The following is a 19,089-nucleotide window of genomic DNA, read 5'->3' on the forward strand; positions in this document are numbered from 1 at the left end:
GTTGAATATTCATATGGTTCACTGCAGAAATTTTACATTTTATTATGGAGTGTTATATGCACCCTATTACCTTTCAAAAATGTAAAAATCTTTCAATTCCAAAACAAAGCTGGCTTCCAGGATTTCATAAGGAATTTTGGACCACTGTTAGATATATCCTACTTGTAGGTGTATAAATGGCCTTTCTTTGATGAAATAGTGAAAATCAATAGTAGCACGGTGGTATTTTTTTTTTAAGTAAAAATTGTTATTACTTGGTAAAATAAAAAGCTGGCAGCCCGATGTCTAGCTCCAAAATTTCTGGAACATTTTATTGTTCTGTGAAGTCCAACTCTGGCATACGGCACTTCTGGTACTTCACAAATTTAGGCTTGATTAGAACAGAGGTTGCCAGCTGGTAGCCCCACTGGCCAAACTGAGCCTGCAGACATGTTTTGTTTGCCTCACACAGTGCATTCTCCCCTCCCCTTTAATCTGGAAAGTGAACATAAAAGTCTAGTTTCCCGGGTCTCTGGAAAATTCAGAAGATATTGACAACAGTCCTGCCTGGAACACAATCAGCGGGAGCCCAGTGGCAGGTGGCCTCTCTGCTTCCCAGCTGACTCCTCTCTGTAGACCGGGACGCCCCGTTGGCTTCACTACCAAGAGACTAGAGGGACTGCCTCTCCCAGGTTAGGATTGCTGGTCACCAGCTAAACATAGGAACGGTGCCCTCGCCGATACCTCCACACAAAACCAGAAGGCTGCGGCTCCAGGAAGGCCTGGTGCACAGGGTCCTGAAAGGCTAGGAGGCCAGGAGCAATTTGCTGGACTCAGTGAACTCCACAGCAGCTCACAGAGAACTCACTTGCTTAGGAATTCTTTGTCACGTTCACAGACACTCCTGCAGAAGCTGCAATTGGCAGGAATATTGTCACAGCCTGCCTGAGGCTCAGCTGCTAAAAGCCTGTGTGTCATATGGTCCTTTGTCCACAAGGGTGGCAGTACTGTATTCTGAGGGAAAAGTTTCAAAAGATGGTATTCGTGTATTTAAAACATCTTTCTTTTTTTAAAGGCACAATACAAAAAGCAAAATAAAAGCAGTGATTTTTTTGGTTACACCATCTATACCTGTCGGACCAGAGCTAACACGGGTCACAGCGGAGCTTGTATAGTAAGTAGTTTTCCCTTATCCATGGTTGTGCGTTCCATGGTTTCAGTTACCCAAGCTCAACTGCAGTTTGAAAATATTAAATGGAAAATTCCAGAAATAAACAATCCATAAGTTATCAACTGCACACCATTCTGAGTGGCATGATGAAATCTCGAGCAGTCCCACCCTGTCCCGCCCGGGATGTGAATCATCCCTTGGTCCGGCATCTCTGCACTGTTATTTGCTCCCTGCCTGTCAGTCATTTAGTAGTAGTCTGGGTTATCAGGTCCACTGTCATGGAATTGCAGTACTTGTGTTCCAGTCATGCTCATTTTACTTAATAATGGCCGTTAAAGCCAGTCACATAACTTTTATTACAGTATATCGTTATAATTGCTATTTTATTATTATTTATTGCTGTTAATCTCTTCCTGTACCTAATTTATAAATTAAACTTTATCTTAGGTATGTTTGTACAGGAAAAAACATATATAGATAGGGTTTGGTACTAACCTCAGTTACAGGCATCCATTGGGGGTCTTGGAACATATCCCCCATGGATAAGAGGGGACTACTGGATAGTTAAAACACACCCCTCTTATAGAGACGGTCTGTTTAGTGGAAACAGAACTCTTCAAATACAAAGGCATGGAAGACAACACAAGAAACACCCATGTACCTGTCATCCCAAAAGAACAAATGTTAGATGCTGCCATCTGTGTCTTTTTTAAAATAAGGAATAAAACATTCATCTCAGTTAAAACTGAAGTCCCTTCCCTGTTTCTCCTTCACTTCTCTAAATCTCATATTCCTTGTATCACCACCCCAGAAGCAAATATATAAAGTTAGTATTTCTATTGTCACTAGTTACAATTTTCTTACATAGAAAACATAGAGTGGTTTTTGTCTTTCATCTAATATCGTTTGAGTTTTAGCAGAGTTGATACACATAGTACCATTCATTAAGTTTAACTGTTGTATAGTGTTCCATCACATAGCCTTTATGGAAACCACAATTCATCTCTTCCCTTATCGGTGCACATTTAGGTTGTTTCCAAATTTTTGCTGATACATAGACTGCTTCTATGAACAAAGATCCTTGTACACACACATCTAAGATTCTCTAATATATAAAATTAGAAGAAGGATTGTTGGTCAAAAAATTATACATTTTCAGCTTTACTAAATATTGCTCAATTGCTCTCCCAAGTGGCCATATCAAGTTACATTCCTGCTTGAAATTATTAATTTCTGTTTTTCTACACCTTTACTAACATTTAGCATTGTCAGACCTTCCATTTTTAAAATGGGAAGATTCATTTAAAACATCTAAAAAGGGGCACAATTAAAAGCAAAATAAAGATGGCAATTTTTATATATCTCATTGGTGTTTTAGTTTGCATTTCTCTGATTTTTTAATATTTTATTGGCCATCTGGATTCTTTTCTTGATTTTCTAGTTCACATCCTTTGATCATTTTTCCTTTGGGTTTTTCTTACCAGATTGTAGTTACTTATGCATTTGGGATGGTAATCCTTTGTTATACATGTTGCACATATAACATCTCCCTTTTAACTTATTAAATACTTTTTGTTGTACAACAGTTTTGAACGTTAATACAGTTGAACTTATTTTTACCTTCATAAGTTGACCCAACATCAAGGGTCTTTAATTCAACTGGCATTTATTGTTGTGTAAGGTATAGAGATTAGCGTTTATTTTTTCCACGTGGAAACCCAACTTCCTCAAACTGTTCATTGAATTATTTCTCTGTGGTTTATAATGTAATGTGACCTCTATTATAAATGTTCCAAGATTCCATAGGTGCTTGGATTGATTTCTGAGCTCTTCTGTTGCACTGATATATGTGTTTAGCTCCAACTTAATACTATATTCTAAATCATTATAGCTTTATTACAAGTCTTGAAATTTGAAGGAGCAACTCTATCCTCTTTCTTTTGTAGACATTCTTGGCAATTGTTGAAACTTTAAATTTCTCATAAATATATCACCTTTTTACATATAGTGAAAGAAAAATCCCACTGGAATTTTGATTGGAATAACATTAAATTTATAGATTCGTTTTGGGAGACTTGACATCTTTATGACACAGAGCTTTTTATGATTTTTCCCTTCATGAACATAGTACATTTCTCTATTAATTCAAAGCTTGATTGCAGGTACTTCATAGTTTCTGTTGCTATCAGACATGAGCTCTTTTTTTCTACTACGTTTTAAAGTTAGTTGTTACTGGTATTTAGAAACACTTACTGAGGTTTGTATGTTGATCTTACACTGAGCAACCTTCATTCAATTCTTGTGAGTCCTAATAGTTAATAAATGCTTGTTTTCGATATAGATCATTACAAGATCTGAAAATGACAAATTTGTGTCTTCTTTTCCAGCCCCTATATTGCATTTCTTATTCAGATAGCATTAGCTAGTACAATGGTGAGAAATTGGAGTGAGAATGGGTATTATGTCCAGTTCTTGACTTTAATAAAAATGCTCCTTAAGTTACCCCATTAAGTATGACGATTGCTGTACATTTTTAAACACACTTAGAAAATCTACAGTGGACAATTTCAAACATACAAAAGTAGAGGAAATAGTGTGATGAATCCTCATTTACCCTTCCCAGGGTTTTGACGAATGGTGATCTTTTTCATCTACTCTGAATACTTTTGAAGATACTCAGGACTCCCTATGCCATATAGCATGGATTTTTGAAAAATAGGCTTTCTAAGAGCAATTTTAGGTTCACAGCAAAAGAGTGGAATATAGCATGCATTTTTAAACAAGTGCTGATAGAAATTCCTTCTTTTTGTACTTCTCAATAATATATTATTTATCTTATGAACACTGACTCGGTAACTGACTACATTTTTGATTTGGTTACTAGAAAGCTTAGAGCCATATGTATAGGGTGGCACAGTAATTTTCCCCCCTCTCAATTTTATAATCCTCACTCGTTTTACTTTCTTCTCCCTCTCCTCTGTTCATTTTAACCACACCATTTCGCATTTTAGGTATTTGTGTAGGCCAGATACAAAGAGAAGGTAGGGCATAAACAAATGCTTATGCAGTACCTTTTTACTTGGTAATTGGTAAACACTAGATCCAGCTTTTCTCATTGTGATCTTTAAGTGTACGAGTATACTTTAAATAAGGTTAAAAATCTGTAAGATTCCAGTCAAATTTACATTCTGGTAATAGCATGTTCACTGCCACTAACCGGTTTTATTCCAGACCAGTGGGCACACCAGCATGCTGTCTACCAGCGGCTGCCATTAACTGGAAAATGGTGCCTCGAGTTCACCTTAAGACTTGGCCTCCACTTCCTTTATTCAACAAATATTTATTGAGTACTATATGGTAGGCACTGTACTAGGCTCTGGGTATATACCAAAGCAAGTAAAGGCCCAGTCGCAGCCCCTCGGGAGCTTAGAGACAGAGAAGAAACCAGCCATTACAGCCTAGGGAAGGAGAGATGCACTGAGCCCAGAGTTTCCAAAAAACACTATCCCCTTCGCTTTAAACGCAATAGTCGAAGATAAAGGACATAATTTTAAGAGAACTGTCTACTTTGATAAATCTTAATAAAAATTTCTAAATTTAAATTGTAGATGTGGCAATTATCTTGAGGATACACAAGCTTGATAATAATTCGTCATCCAAAGAAATGCATTTCCTAAGTGAATTTCTTTGTTCTGGACTTTCCACAGTGCAGAATCAGTAAAAACCAATGGTACAAGGTTTGGGGCCCTCCCAAATTTTTCCTCCCACCTTTCTAAGTTCTTCTGGCTGGACTAATAATCAAATTAACATGAGATTAACATGAGAAAATGTCCAAAATTTATTACATATGTACATGCAGGGATTCCATAAGATACTGAGACTTGAGGCTGGGATTGGGCTGGTAAGGTTTCTATGCTATTCTGGACTTAGGAGAAGGGGAATGGCGGTCTGGGACTTCAAAGGGAAAGCAAGAAATTCACACGTAGATGAGAAAGAACAAACATGAGGTAAACCAACTCTCTGAACCACCCAGAAACAAGGGGACACAGAGGGGAGTCCAACAAACAAGCATTGGGAGATTTCTGTCTGCCACACTTAGTTCATATATGTCAAGGTGAATATGCTAAGGCTTCCTTCCTGAAGCAGTTTTTTTTTTTTTTTTAAAAAAGAATTAATTTAGGCAGGAAAGGGGGAGAATTCTTTTTCAGTCTTTCGTTTCTTAATAACCAGCTTAAAATCAGTAACCCAAAGGGCATATTTTGGGGTGGCAAACTCTGGACCGTGCAAAGGGAAGGATGTAATTCGTATAGAAATCTCTGTAGTCTATCCATTTTGATATATTTCACAAAATCAAGTCAGTCAACAATTCAGAAGTTTCCTTATGGGAAGTAAAGTGAGGAACCAGTCTCCCAACTGGCTCCCAATGGTCCCTGCTGCCGCTTGGTATCCATGCCCTTGGTTACCACCACCCCCACCTGAAATTGTACCTGTCAGTCTTTGTGACCAATAGAATAAGGCAGAGTGATGCAATATTACTGCAGAGATTCTAAAAACCTCGATCCTTTGTGTTCTCTCCCTCGAATCACATTGCTATGCAGACGTCAGCTGCTCTAGGTCCGAGCAGCCCTATGCAGTGAGGAACTGAAGCCTCAGGCTGACAGCCACCTGAATGGGCTTAGAAATGAATCTTTAGACCCCAGCTAATAACTTGACTGCCACGTCGTGACCCAGCTGAGCTACTCCTGGATCTTAAGAAACTACGTGAGATAATAAATGTTTCCTATTTTAAGTTGGTAATTTTTAGGGTAATTTGTTATAGAACGGATAACTAAAACAACAGGTTTTGAGGACTTTGCTATAAAACGAGACCAGGAAAATAAATTTAGGTATTCAATGACAATGACTTGAGCAGCTAGAAGGTTCTATTCTATTTACTCTAGGTGCTCTAACAGTACTTACTCATCTTCACTGATAAAAAGGGCTTTACATGGAAACATATAATTCACCACCTAATTTTTGGCTAATTTTATTTAAAATACAAAGCTTTTTTTTTTTTTTTTTTTTGCTAAAGTTGCATGATTGAATAAACTTCTCCCATGGATTTTTAAAAATATAATTTTATTAGCTAAATTAGAATGTCCAACTTTAGGGGCTGGCCTGGTGGCTCAGGTGGTTGGAGTTCTGTGATCCTAACTCCGAAGGCTGCAGTTCGATTCCCACATGGACCAGTGAGCTCTCAACCACAAGGTTGCCGGTTTGACTCCTAGACTCCGCAAGGGATGGTGGGCTCTGTGCCCTGAAACTAAGATTGAACACGGCACCTTGAGCTGAGCTGTTGCTGAGCTCCTGGATGGCTCAGTTGGTTGGAGCGCGGGCTCTCAACAAAGTTGCTGGTTCTACTCCTTGACTTCCGCAAGGGATGGTGGGCTCTGCCCTCTGCAACTAACAATGGCAACTGAACGTGGAGCTGAGCTGTGCCCTCCACAATTAAGACTGAAAGGACAACAACTTGACTTGGAAAAAATCCTGGAAGTACACACTGTTCCCCAATAAAGTCCTGTTCCCCTTCCCCAGTAAAAAAAAAAATCTTAAAAAAAAGGAACGTCCAACTTTAAACTATACCAAATTCAGTTTGTAGAAGAAAATGTGACCAGCTCTATATGCACTGACTTTATAAGGAAAAGGAAAATTTGATTAAAAATATCCAAAACACATGAACTCTTTGAAAGTTGGTTGGGGGTCCATGCAGAAGAGGGGGTGGTGTGTGTGATGGGGCAGTTAATTAAATAAGCATAGGCTAATTCTCTCAAAGTTTTCAAACAAAACCAGAATGGCCTAACTACAAAGAGACTTTATGAACAGGGAAGTAATACAGTCACGTAGCAGAAACCTGGAATTAAGAAGTGGAAATGGTGGAGGTTTATAATGCCTTGGGGCTCCTTCCTTGTCTGCTTGAAGAGGAAGGGTTCTCAGCTTAGAGGAATGGATCCCTGTTATTTAAGAGGAAAAGGAATGCTGTCTAAGCAGGCATGCTTGCTTCACATTGATGGCACAAATACATACATACAAATTTAGGATTAAAAAAACCACCCCCTTAGATATAATTTCATAGAGTATTAGTTTAAATCTTGGCTAAATGAAATTGGGCTACCAGGATGTACTCTGGCAACGCAAAAGGTCAAAATGAAAAGATGAAGTGAACAGCAGCTGTGGACAGTGGGAGTGTAACTAGCACAAGTTCCTTTATTCTCCCTCATCCACCCCATGTCCCTTTTGCTTTTATTTATTCTCAATGTTCTTGTCTTTTCCATAGGTTTTATCTCAGTGTCCTTGCACGACAGGGTAACAAATCATGTAAGATCTGAGCTGAAACATGCTTAATCTTTACGAAGAAATACAGTCGCTGAACCTACTGAATGAGCAGCACTGTAAACATGTGCAATAAGAGATGGTGAACATTTGCTTCTATGTGCAAGGGGTTACTGGCTTCATCCAATCCATACCCCAGCCCAGCAATGGGAGATTTCTTTCAAAGAGCCAGTCCAGCTAAGACACTTCTCTGGCTTAAAAAAAATCCTCCACTAGTTATCTGTTACTTGCAAAGTACAGTTCAAACCATTTAATAGGACAAAGCTCCAAGACAGTACGTAAGTCCTTAAAAATGCTTTTCAATCACCTTTACTAGGAAAATCAATTTCAGATCTTAATGGTTTGCAAAACCAGGTACTTTCAAAACAACCCAGTCCTGTTCCCCAGACTAATTAGAAGGGGAACCTGAGGTCTTTGGCTTGGATAGATAGGTGGTTAAAGGTGAGAAAAAATGCACCCCATTTCTATGGTTCCATAGGCTCCTAGGCCTCCTCTACTTGACTGTACCATAATGGCCAGCTTCCTTGTCTGCATTTTCCCCCTCTACACCAAAAGCTCTATGACGAGAGGGGCTGAGTATTGCCAGGACTGGGCACAGCGCCTCATTAGACACTCAGTACGTATTTGCTAAATGAATGGATATAAAACCATTGAAGCCTGGAGACACAATGTGGAGGAGCAAAAAAATCATCATCTTAATTCTCACCTTTATAACTACTATTCTGACTCCGAGGCAAAAATTCCCTGCATTTTCTCCCTGACAGGCAAAAAGGTGAGGAAGGATTGCTAAGACCTCCTCCAGCATTCTATGTACATGTCTACAAAGCATGTTGAAAATTATAAGACTGATTTTCGAAGGAACACAGGACAATTCTCAGTGCAAATGAACATTAACCCCTTTCAATGGAGGCAGTTTGACAAATTACTTACTCATTCATTTCTGAACATGGAAATCAATTCAGAATCAGCAGAATTCTTGTTTCTAACTCAAAGAAAATCAAATAGCTTTTTAAAACCTTACAAAAGCAAAATATATTTACTACTAAAAGTAAATCAGAAATCACAAAAGGAGAAAAGAACTGACCTACAATCATACAGACAGAAGCACTCATGTAGCCTGCATATAAATCTTTTGAGTCCTCCTGCTATACACATATCCTGTATGTCTACATTATTTCTTTATAAAGCTAGGGTTATTCTACACTGGCAATTTCTTTCTTGTACTTCATACAGTATGAGTATCTTCTCATATATGTTGCAAGCAAGGAATGGCAATATTAATTCATTTAATTTTAATATTAATTTATTTAATCAATGACCCACTACTGGATATTAAAGTTGTTACACCATTACAAAAAAAAAAAAAAAGCTACACTAAATGGCCTACTAATAGTTAAAATTTTGTGCATACAATTAGGTTCTCAGAATAAATTTCCAGAAGTGAATTGTTTGGAGCAAGGCTTGCACACTTTTAACACAGTTGATTTGTAAGTAGTTTTTTGCTCTTTGGTAGCAGATTTCCAGCCTTTTGAGAGTAGATATAATCACTGGAATCAGTCAAAAGTCACTGGGGTTAGGTTTGGTGATTGAAGTGAGAGACCAAGCTAGGCAATATTATTTTTGGTTGAAAGCCTCTGACTATTCCGCAACGTGACTGGTTTCACATGCAACTCATAGTAGCTCTGACTTGGCAGCTACAAGAGGCATCCCAATTTGTTGCAGGCAATTGGCTCATTATCAAACTAGGCATATTACTTCCCAAAGACACAGCAGAACTAGGTGAAGATGCTTTCTTAGGATTCATTACTTTGCAGTTATAGTTCATTCACACACATAGAAAGTCTTAACATTTGAATCAATTCATGTTAAGTAGCTGTAATGGTTTGCCTAACTTAAATATTTGCAGTGCTTTTTTTCCCTAGTATGACATTCTCATTACTACTTATTTGCCACTTGCGTAACAATTCACATCCATTATCTTTTTAATTTTCATACCATCACTAACAATATAGATATTATTCTCTCCATTTTATAAATGAGGAAATGGAGACTCAGAGAAGAACGATTTGCCTAAGGCAACACAGCTGAAAAAAGGCAGAGCCAGGATGCCAGTTCGGTTCTGTTTAGCTTCAAATGCCACGTTCTTTTCATTTTCTGACCCAGTCATGTAGCGCCTTTGAGTAATTCTTAAATGTATCATTATAGGGTTGTTCAATTCTTAACTGCTATGGTTAAAATTTCTTAATGACTCTATCACTTACAGCGAATAATCCTACTCTTTATTTAACCTGGAAGTGAACTGAACAAAACTGGCGGTATTGCTTATGAATAGGCTCATTTATATTCTTAAGAAAAACTGGCAGTAACTACAAAAACTCATTTATTCAATTTGAATAAAGTAAATATTGATACTAGACTTTACATTTAAAGAGACTTGTCTGGCAAGTGAGTCATGTTTTAACAATAACCATAGTAAAAGGGGAAAAAAATTAGAGCAGTAAGTTAAATAAGAGGCTAATAAAACCTGGAGGAAACAGCTCAGTGTTTTCCTTTAAACCCTGAAGAACACCAAATATATATTATGTTGCATAAAGAGTCATTTCAAGAAAAGACTTATTACCAATGCAATAGTAGATCAGCACTAAGAATGTCAATGATATCCAACTCAAAAATGCATAGGGAGAGTAAAGTTATTTTATTAAATCATGCACATCACGTGTGTTAGTGCAAATAGTTTAATCTGTACTCCAGAAATTCTATTGTACTTTATATCTTTACAAAATAGATTTAAAACAATTATTTACTTTAAAAAATGTAATTCTGAAGTTAAGCATTTCAGAACAATATTTGCAATAACCTATATACAAGAGGTACTGGGTACCACTGGCATATTAGCATTCTGTGGTGGAGTGGCTTCCTGCAACAGAAAATGATGAAATGAACTATATATGACAGTATTTTCTACAAGTCCTTTGTGACTAATTCCTCCATACATCTAGTGATCCTCCCAACAGCAAATCCCAAATAGCTTAAAATATAACCTTTAAAGTATAAACAATGACTGCCATACATCACAAGGCAAATTAGATCCTGAAGTTCTATTTCAATATTTGGCTAGGACAGTGGATTGCCACAGAATATTCAAGCCAATTCACTGACATTCCCTCCAGGCTTCACTGACTGAAAAATTAAACTATATGATACTTTAGGATATTCTATGATCTAAATAAATTTTATGGACATAACTGTAGTGCCACATAAAACCATAGCTAAACTTTCACTTCTGTGTTTTAAATTTATAACATCAAGCAGTGTTTAGGTGCTTCACTGTGCATGGAACACTATTAATCTTGGGAATAGTGCTTCTCATTAACAGAATGTCCCAATTAACAACAATAAAAAGAAAATAACCATTTGCATATCCAATCAGGAAATCTGTCAGTAGGTAACAACAGTTTACCTCATATATGATTTAGCTTTGAAATATTATAACCAAATTAAGTCAGTAAAAGCTTATCTAAAGAGATATTAATTCTTTCTTCAATTACACATGCTTGGAGGAAGAGGTGATAGAAAAAAACCCATGCTTCCTAAAATGCTGTATATGAAAGTAACTTGGCTTTTAAAGAAAATATCTCTTTAAATAGATTGAGGTTTAATAAATTACATTCCAATTGACTCAACAGTTTGGTTTACTGCACTGAAATTATATAATTACTGTTTTTGCTGCCAGAAATACTTCAGTTTGCTCAAGAAAATACACACTCTCATGGAAAGTTTTTCAAAGTTGATGTCCTCCACATCAGCAAGTCACATTAAGGCTGAACAAGCGTGCACATATGCCCCAAATTATCACTAGAACAGAATATTTTCCAAGTGGATTATTTCTCCTTAAAAAAAAAAAAAAAAAAATCCACGCAAAGAGTTGTCTCTAAGTCTTGTTCCCAATAGCTCAGTGGTTTTATAACAAGTAAAAATGGCGTAAATATGTAAAAAATATATATATATGTGTATATATTCCAAACTGATAGGCACTGAGCACACAGGGCCTCTCTTCCCATGTACGTATTGGCTGTTTGGTTTGGGTCGTTATCGAATCAGGAAAATGAATTATCTGGCCATTAGAATTCAGAGTAAAATACCCATAAATTTAATGTTATAAATAATTTGGTGTACCAAGAAGCCTACTTTAGGCCACCATAATATTCAGAGTCTCAACATACTAATTAAAAAATTACATGAAAAACTGCAAGCAAATTATTGCTCACAGAAGAATAAAGTCACAATTTTATATCCTCTTTATAGACAGATACATTTTATATAATTTAAAGCAATGACCCTATAGCTGTATTCTTGCACTTCTGCTGTTTTAAGAGGTAAAAAAGAAGAAAATGGTTCTGTTTGTCCCCAGCATGAGTGTGATGCCAGCTTCTAGAGGGAGGACGGTGTACGGACTCCAGAAACGCTCTCACGGAGAAGCTCTGGCCAGACCTGGCACGTACAGCACGATGGCTGTCACTGCACCCAGGGCAGCCAACATGGGCATCCAGGGCCAGCGTTTCTGTGTGGAAAGAAACCAAGAGTCAATATCACATTCTCCCCTCTCTTTTCATACCTATTAACCCCTTGGGTTCCAGAGTCCTGAATACTTAGAATATTAGAAAAACCTTATCTTTGCATAAGAATAAATTAAAATAAAAAAGAAAGGTCAGGGAGTGCAGGTTGAGGAGCCACAACAGCGGGAACTCTTAGAGGACCGTTGTGTGGAAGCCTGATACATCTCGGGAAAGTCTTGGGCAGTTTTCAATTTTGTTACAGTTGAAACCTAATCGTGACTTCTAAGAAATGCTCTGGGCTCAGCCTGCCGTATTTATTCCGGTACTTATACATTACAGCGAACTGATGTACACAGATGCCTGGAATATGTTTCTGCCGAAAATGTTTATTTCTTGATAAAAACCAGACTCACATGGTAAAAGTAGTTTTATACAAAGGGCTGGTGGGTAAGGCGATAGGAAAAAAAAAGGTCTAAGCTTTGTTCCTCTAATTTGAAACCACATAAGACAAAATCAGATGGGGTTCAAGATGGGGAAATGCTATTTAGGGACTCTGCCTATTTGATACTTTTGGTTAAGACCATGTCCAGTGTAATAATGCCACGTGATCATCTCACATGATCTACCGATGTGCACGTCTGTTGGAGGCAAGCACGGGCAGGTTATTCTCCATTAATTTTCAGTGGGCTTCATATAACAACTTGCTTTGGTTGATAGCTTTATTTTCACCAGTGTTCTTAGAATCTTATTAAGAAAGTTGGCTTTTAATGAAATATTCTAATGTTGCAGATCAGGGCTCTGGGACAGGCTCTGGAAAGATATGGGACAGGTTTACTCTCATAAGTAAATGCACATTGAGGTTGAGATTGTGAGCCAATGGTCCATTATGCTAACCTAATCCTTGATCATCTGCACAGCATAGTGTAAATATAGGCAAAGGGCTGAAACAAAGAAACTCTACACTATGGAAAAGAAGAAGGAAAGGGCTGCAAGGGGGGAGAAAGCTGGCTGAAAACTTCAAAGAGGCAAACTCTTCATTTCTCATTCAAATTTGATTAAAAATGTAATTGGGACGGGGGTACTAATATTGCAGAAATTTACAGTTTACTCCAGTTTGCTAGAGGCAAAGACTCAGTTAAAGGCAGAATATCAACAATTGGTTAGGGTGGAATTAATTCAAGGTTAGCATTATTACAAAGGAAACAAGACAAAATGTTATGTGATTAGTTCACTGTTCAGTTCATTCCGGTGACACAATACATGGCATACTAAATGAAGGGTTTGCTTCAGGTAACAAAATACCTGTGTGGTTTTGCCATGCACTATATTACAAATATGGCACAAACAGGTGACGGGGACAAACAGACAAGGACTCAACAGTAGTGCTTGTACCTTTCTCTACCACAATGGACCGAAACACCAAAACAGGAAAGCCAGGAATAGGCCGATGAATACGGCTGGGACGGGTTGTACTATGGAAGGCTAAAGAAGGGAAGGGATATTAAAATCATTTTATGCTATAAAAAAATCAGATAAGATGATTTAGACCCCAGGAGGGTAGGGGGAAGGATAGGAAGACTAAGGTGATAGAAATAATAGTACTCAGGTTTTGCACTGATTCAAACATTTTTAAAGACATCTAATACAATCCAGAATGGACTGTGGCATATAAAGTGGCAGGCTACCCGTTTAAAAGGAACAGCTGGAGGCAACGGGCAATGTGGGTATCCCTAACATCCTAATGAAATGTAGCAGGCTAAGACTGAGCAATGGCAACACCGCAGTAACTGATGCTCTGCTTGACAGTACATTATTTTTGTTCCATACTTGGAATCCATTATTTGACAATAAGTACATTGGAAACGGTTAAAGTTTATTTTATCGCTCCATCAAAACCTTTTTGTAAAAACCAAAGCTCTTTTGCCTGAGGTGGTATTGCTTTCAAGCTTAAAAATAAATGCCCTATGATGTGTGCTTCCTAAACCAAACGAGATCTGACACAATGTATGATAAACATTTGGTATATGAATACAGGCAGCTAAGTTTCAGGGCTTTCAGTTATAGTACCAGAATACAATCAATTTTTAAAATTAGAAGGGAATTACCACAATGAGTGTTAATACAGAGTAATATTTTAGTACCACAAGTCCAATATCATGAAAAAAGGAAATTCACCCTTAAGGTAAATTATTTGTGCAACTATAAATAATAGCAAGGTTACTATTGACAGGTTCTAAATAGCACAGGGGCATCCATTCTGATTATGCTAGATGTCTTCAGAGGTTAATTTAGTAGAAGATGGACTGAAATTCCATTCTCAGAGGGATATGAATTAACATAAAAGAGAGAAGTAACCAAACCATAAGATCTGATTTCAGAAGAGTTCTGTAATCCACATTTTCAAAATAAATGCAAGCAATTTTTGCTTAGCATAAAGCCTCCAGACCCAATTCATCAACTTCTAAAGGGATTCCAAATAAGCACCAAGCCTTTATTTTCTAAAAAACCTCAGACTTTCTTTAGCAAAGGACAGCTGGACACAACTCAGGAGCGTTCTGTGATGGCCATGCAACATCCCTCTTTCTATTGGTGCTGCGAGTTAGGGAGAGTGCCTTCCTCTGCAGGACATGTGTACTCATGTCCACTGCGGTGTCCAAGCCATGACACGGGTTTGAACTAAGTCAGAGCACAACCAACCACAGTGAACATCATCCATCAGTTAGGGCCCACAAAGGCAATGATCACCAAAACACGTAACACAACACTTATTTAGTAGAACAGCTTTTTAAAGACCATCTGCCTTCTAGCAAATGAGAAATGAATTAATATTATTTAACTTAATTTATACCAAGATGTTCCAACTTCACACACACACACACACACACACACACACACACACACACACACACACACACACCCCCCTACAGAAACTTACCAAATATTTCCTAACATTTATGCGAGTCCAAAAAGGCACTACGTTTTTTAGGAATGTGCCTTAGTAAGAACCATAAACTGAAAACCGTTTTTGGATACAGCCAAATGCTAAGGCGTCAACATAAACTATTCTTTCTTAGGTGGGTCTTAGGTGGGAACTGGTACAGTGCTTCAGTTCCCAGCGAGGGAAAAACAAAAGCCAGATGATGGTTTAGCGACAGACCTTCAGATTCATCTGAGAAAAGCTGACAGTTCTTAGGTAATAACTTTCTTGCAAACAAGACTCTTCCTTCAGATAGTCCTTAGGCTCTTCAAGGGGTACAGGCTAAAGGGGCAAATTCTTACTAAAAAATTTGACAGCACAATGATTCCATCATGGTATTTCATAATGAAAAGTTTAGTTCATGTGTATTACAGGCTTTAGTTTCTCAAATCAGTAATAAAATCCTCTGAAAAATCATGTTTCGGGGTCTCACCTGCCTCTCAATCAAAGCTAAGTCACGTTTGCAAAAACTTACATTATTTCCTTTCTCTCGGAGCAGCTTCAGGTTGTCTTTACATTGTTTGAGCTCATCTGTGATTGATTGTTTTTCCTGCTCAGTCATTTCAAACTTCAACTTCAGTTCTGAGAGTACAGTCTGTGTCTTTTCATACTAAAGGCAAAGAAAAAAGAGTGTGCAGACTCAACTTAAAATGAGTATGAAGTTATGGTTCTAGTTAGGCTTATATACCAGCCCCTATTTTAGTCACCTGTAACACCAAAGCCAAGCCTTTTTGTTTTAAGGAGGATAAGAATCATTTACACTAATAATAAATCTTCAATGTTAACTTGATTCTATGTAAGAATTTTCTGGCCCTGGAGTTAAAAAAAAAAGAAAATTAAGAGAAGTCACCATTGTGTCATCTGTTTCTAATATAAAGGATCACTTTTTCCATTAAGTGAGGTTAGAGGAGAAAAGTAAAATTTCAAACTGAGCAAAAGAAAGCAGTGAAGAAAAACTCCATAGCTTAATTAAATGGCAAGGTCAGGAAGCATGAGTTTATATCCTGGTAAGCAATGTCAGCCAAGCTATTTTCGTCTTAAAGTAAGAGGTATTAATTCCCAGTAGGCCTCCCTTTATCCAGCACCATAGGGTATTAAAGTATTCTGGATAAGTGAATTTCTAGGCAAATGAAGCAAAGAAATGTGTCTGAGGTAACAACCACTAGGATTGGGGTCACCTCTCTCTCTCTCTGCTTAAACTTATAAACATCAATTAAAAGTTTTTAAAAATCTGTTTCTGACAGACCTTTTTCTCTAGTGAAACAGCTACTTCCTGCTCTGGAAAACAGTTCACTGTATATAATTTCACTTTCAGAGGTAGGAGCTATCCCTTGAACACAGGTGAGTTCAGTGCGAAAGAGCACAGCCTGCCCCTCCTAAACGCTACTGGAGGCAGGGCTTCTAGACTGGATCTCCTAGACATCGCGTCTCACGTGCATGCTGGGCTCCCAGTCAAAGAGCAAACACTGTTCTGCAGCTGGCTGTGCCTTTGTCTCGGCCTCCGCTGGCCCACTCTGCCATCTCTGAAGGTTTCAGAAGGAAGAAAGACAAGGGCTGAGTATAAAATAAATATAACATGGGTCTGGCACACCAGAAAGGTTTCTCCTCTTTCCTAAATATAGCCCATGAGACTGGAACATCTGTCTCCAGTTCTTTTCTGCCCGGATCCTACAAATTCCTCAATAAAGGATACCTTTATATGGTGCTTCTGAATGATGCAAACACCTAGGCAGGCTTAATTAGGAACTTAGATGCACTCCAAAGGTATTACTAAGAAGGATGCAAATGTATAAAAACATCAGTCAGAAGAGGTGGGGGCAGTGGGATAAGGGTCAGCAGAGAGTTCACCAGCAAGCAAAAAGAAAGGTATGGATGGGCGCCGAGAGATTACCTCCCTTCTGTGAAAGGCGCTCCCTGTTACCTATAAACGTTTCCAGGACAAGTCCAGGTAGTATGGCAGAGAATGAACTAAGGGGTAAGACTCATGGACTTTATGAGAGCTTTTTGGTGGGGTCTGTGACTTCCTTCCAGAAGCAGAAGGTCATGGGCGGGCTACCACGGCAAATTCCGTGTATCCAGACTACTAGTCTCTGCCCCTAAGAAGAACATAATCAATTCTCAATGATCTGATTCTTAACAGTGACTAATAAAGAGTAAGTGAAAAGTTCATTGGTGACCTAAATTTTCCCTTATTTTTCCTTTCCACCTTCTCACAGCCAGCCTGCCCTTTACATCAAAGCACTCAATCACTTCTCTCTTCCAGGAGCTGTGAAACAGAATGACAGGAAGCAGCTCAGTCAGGAAGATCTGGCTGTTTACCTTCAGCATGTGAGTGAGGTGGGAAGGTCTCTGGCCTCATGCAAGCTGCTGAAGCCAAACAACTTTCCTGAGTCAGTCTTTGCAGGAGACTTATGTGTTCAATGTATTATGAATTCTTAAATTATAGACATTGCTACTAAATCAAAATATACAGATGTTTTCATAAGTCACATAAAGATACTATGCCATTCTTTTTCTCTTACTACTGAGGATTAAAATTGACTGTTCTCATGTACTTTTCCTTTATTAAATATTCAAATAAAAGCTGCCATATATAAAAAATTTAATTGTTGGAACAAAGGTCACCTTCTGCAGTCTTAGTGTCACACTTCATTTGGATATCATTTTTGCTCTATCTTGCTTCTAACTCGGAGGTGAGAAACGAGCTCAGTTCTGATTAAAAGGGAAATACTACGCGATATTACCAACATCTTTGCTTTTTCTTCATAAAAATAACCATATCTGGGATTGCTTATTAGCTTGTAATATTTTATCCTTTTACAGTCCTAAAGATACATAATCATTATACTATGTACAGTAAGCATGATTCTATGAGAGAAAGGAGAACAAGGGAAATACTGAAAGGGAATATATGTGCATTAATAAAATGTAGTAATTAATTTGCAGTGGATTACACAGATATAAGAACCTCATTAAAGAACATTTTAGTTACAGACTAGCATCCAATAGTTGACATCAGGACAAACAGAAAGAGAAGCAATTTTACATTACGAAGGAGTGTGATGACTACACATCATTTCACAATGGAAAACACTGAACAATAGAAAAGAACATATTGACAAGATCAGACATATTTTTAAATGTGCTGCATTTAATGCAATCCAAAGGCTATCAACAATTTAGATGCTGTGGCAACATGCCACTGCCATTTGTGGAACAGTTAGAAAGCATCTCGCACTGATTGCTCAGTGACCAAAAACAGGCAAACAAATAATGCAACAAAACGGTTAATGCATTCATAGTAACATACAACAGAATCATCCTCCAACCACAGCATTCTTCCCAGATTTTGAAAGCATTATGGCATATGGACTGGAAGGACACAAAGTGCTTACGGTGTGAAATACTAGGATATTTACTTTGGCACAAAATTTGTGTTCCAACTAAATAAAATGAGATTTCTCTCAAAACACATATCCTTAGCAAGAGGATAAAAACAAAACGAACATATTACAAAATCAATATGGACATATATAAATAAAGAATGTTACAGGTTTTTTTTGTTGTTGTTTTTTTTTCTTTAGGAACAAACATGAAGACAGAAGAACAATAATCATTTCCAAGTTCAGGATACTACAAGGAAAGGAAAAAGTGCAAAGAAAAAATGCATTGATTAAACATATCTTCTAAAAACAATATTGGGAAAATTTGTTATTAAAGACAAAGAACGGTCTTCAGCTTTTTTCTGTTTATAATGAATCCTTCTTTCTGTTTATAGCAAGACTCCACAACTGGGGTGGGCCCTGACCAGGAGGTCAAGATGCATCAGAGCCTTTTCCATACCCAGAGCTGGTAGGGAATCAATTCAGGGAGAAGTACAAGGCTAGCAGGACTGAACACAGCTCTTAGGGCCCTGCTGTCAACTTCAAGGCTTTGCTCAGGAAGAGGCTGCGTGGGGTCTCTGCTCTAAAGTCAACCCTCACCATTTTTAACATAGTTTTTTTAAAAAAAGCCACTAAGTTAAGGTTTTAAGCAAA

At 37.8% G+C, this 19,089-nt stretch overlaps 1 protein-coding gene across 40 annotated transcripts in view; it reads right to left on the reverse strand.

Moving 5' to 3' along the window:
- Positions 1-8,530: 8,530 nt before the first annotated feature.
- SLMAP (sarcolemma associated protein) overlaps positions 8,531-19,089 on the reverse strand; it is a 126,073-nt gene continuing 115,514 nt past the window's right edge. For 11 of the 40 annotated variants that reach the window (XM_081071473.1, XM_081071464.1, XM_081071496.1 and 8 more), the window contains 2 exons: positions 15,528-15,662; positions 9,142-12,080 (listed from right to left, as the gene is read on the reverse strand). In XM_081071473.1, the coding sequence (XP_080927599.1) occupies positions 11,988-12,080; positions 15,528-15,662 (228 nt within the window). In that variant the 3' untranslated portion in view covers positions 9,142-11,987. Of the gene's footprint in view, positions 12,081-13,467; positions 13,558-15,527; positions 15,663-19,089 lie in introns of all 40 variants that reach the window. The other 29 variants (XM_081071476.1, XM_081071468.1, XM_081071467.1 and 26 more) reach the window with 3 other exon arrangements.

Source organism: Rhinolophus hipposideros (assembly GCF_964194185.1).
Source record: "Rhinolophus hipposideros genome assembly, chromosome: 14".
NCBI lineage: Eukaryota > Metazoa > Chordata > Mammalia > Chiroptera > Rhinolophidae > Rhinolophus > Rhinolophus hipposideros.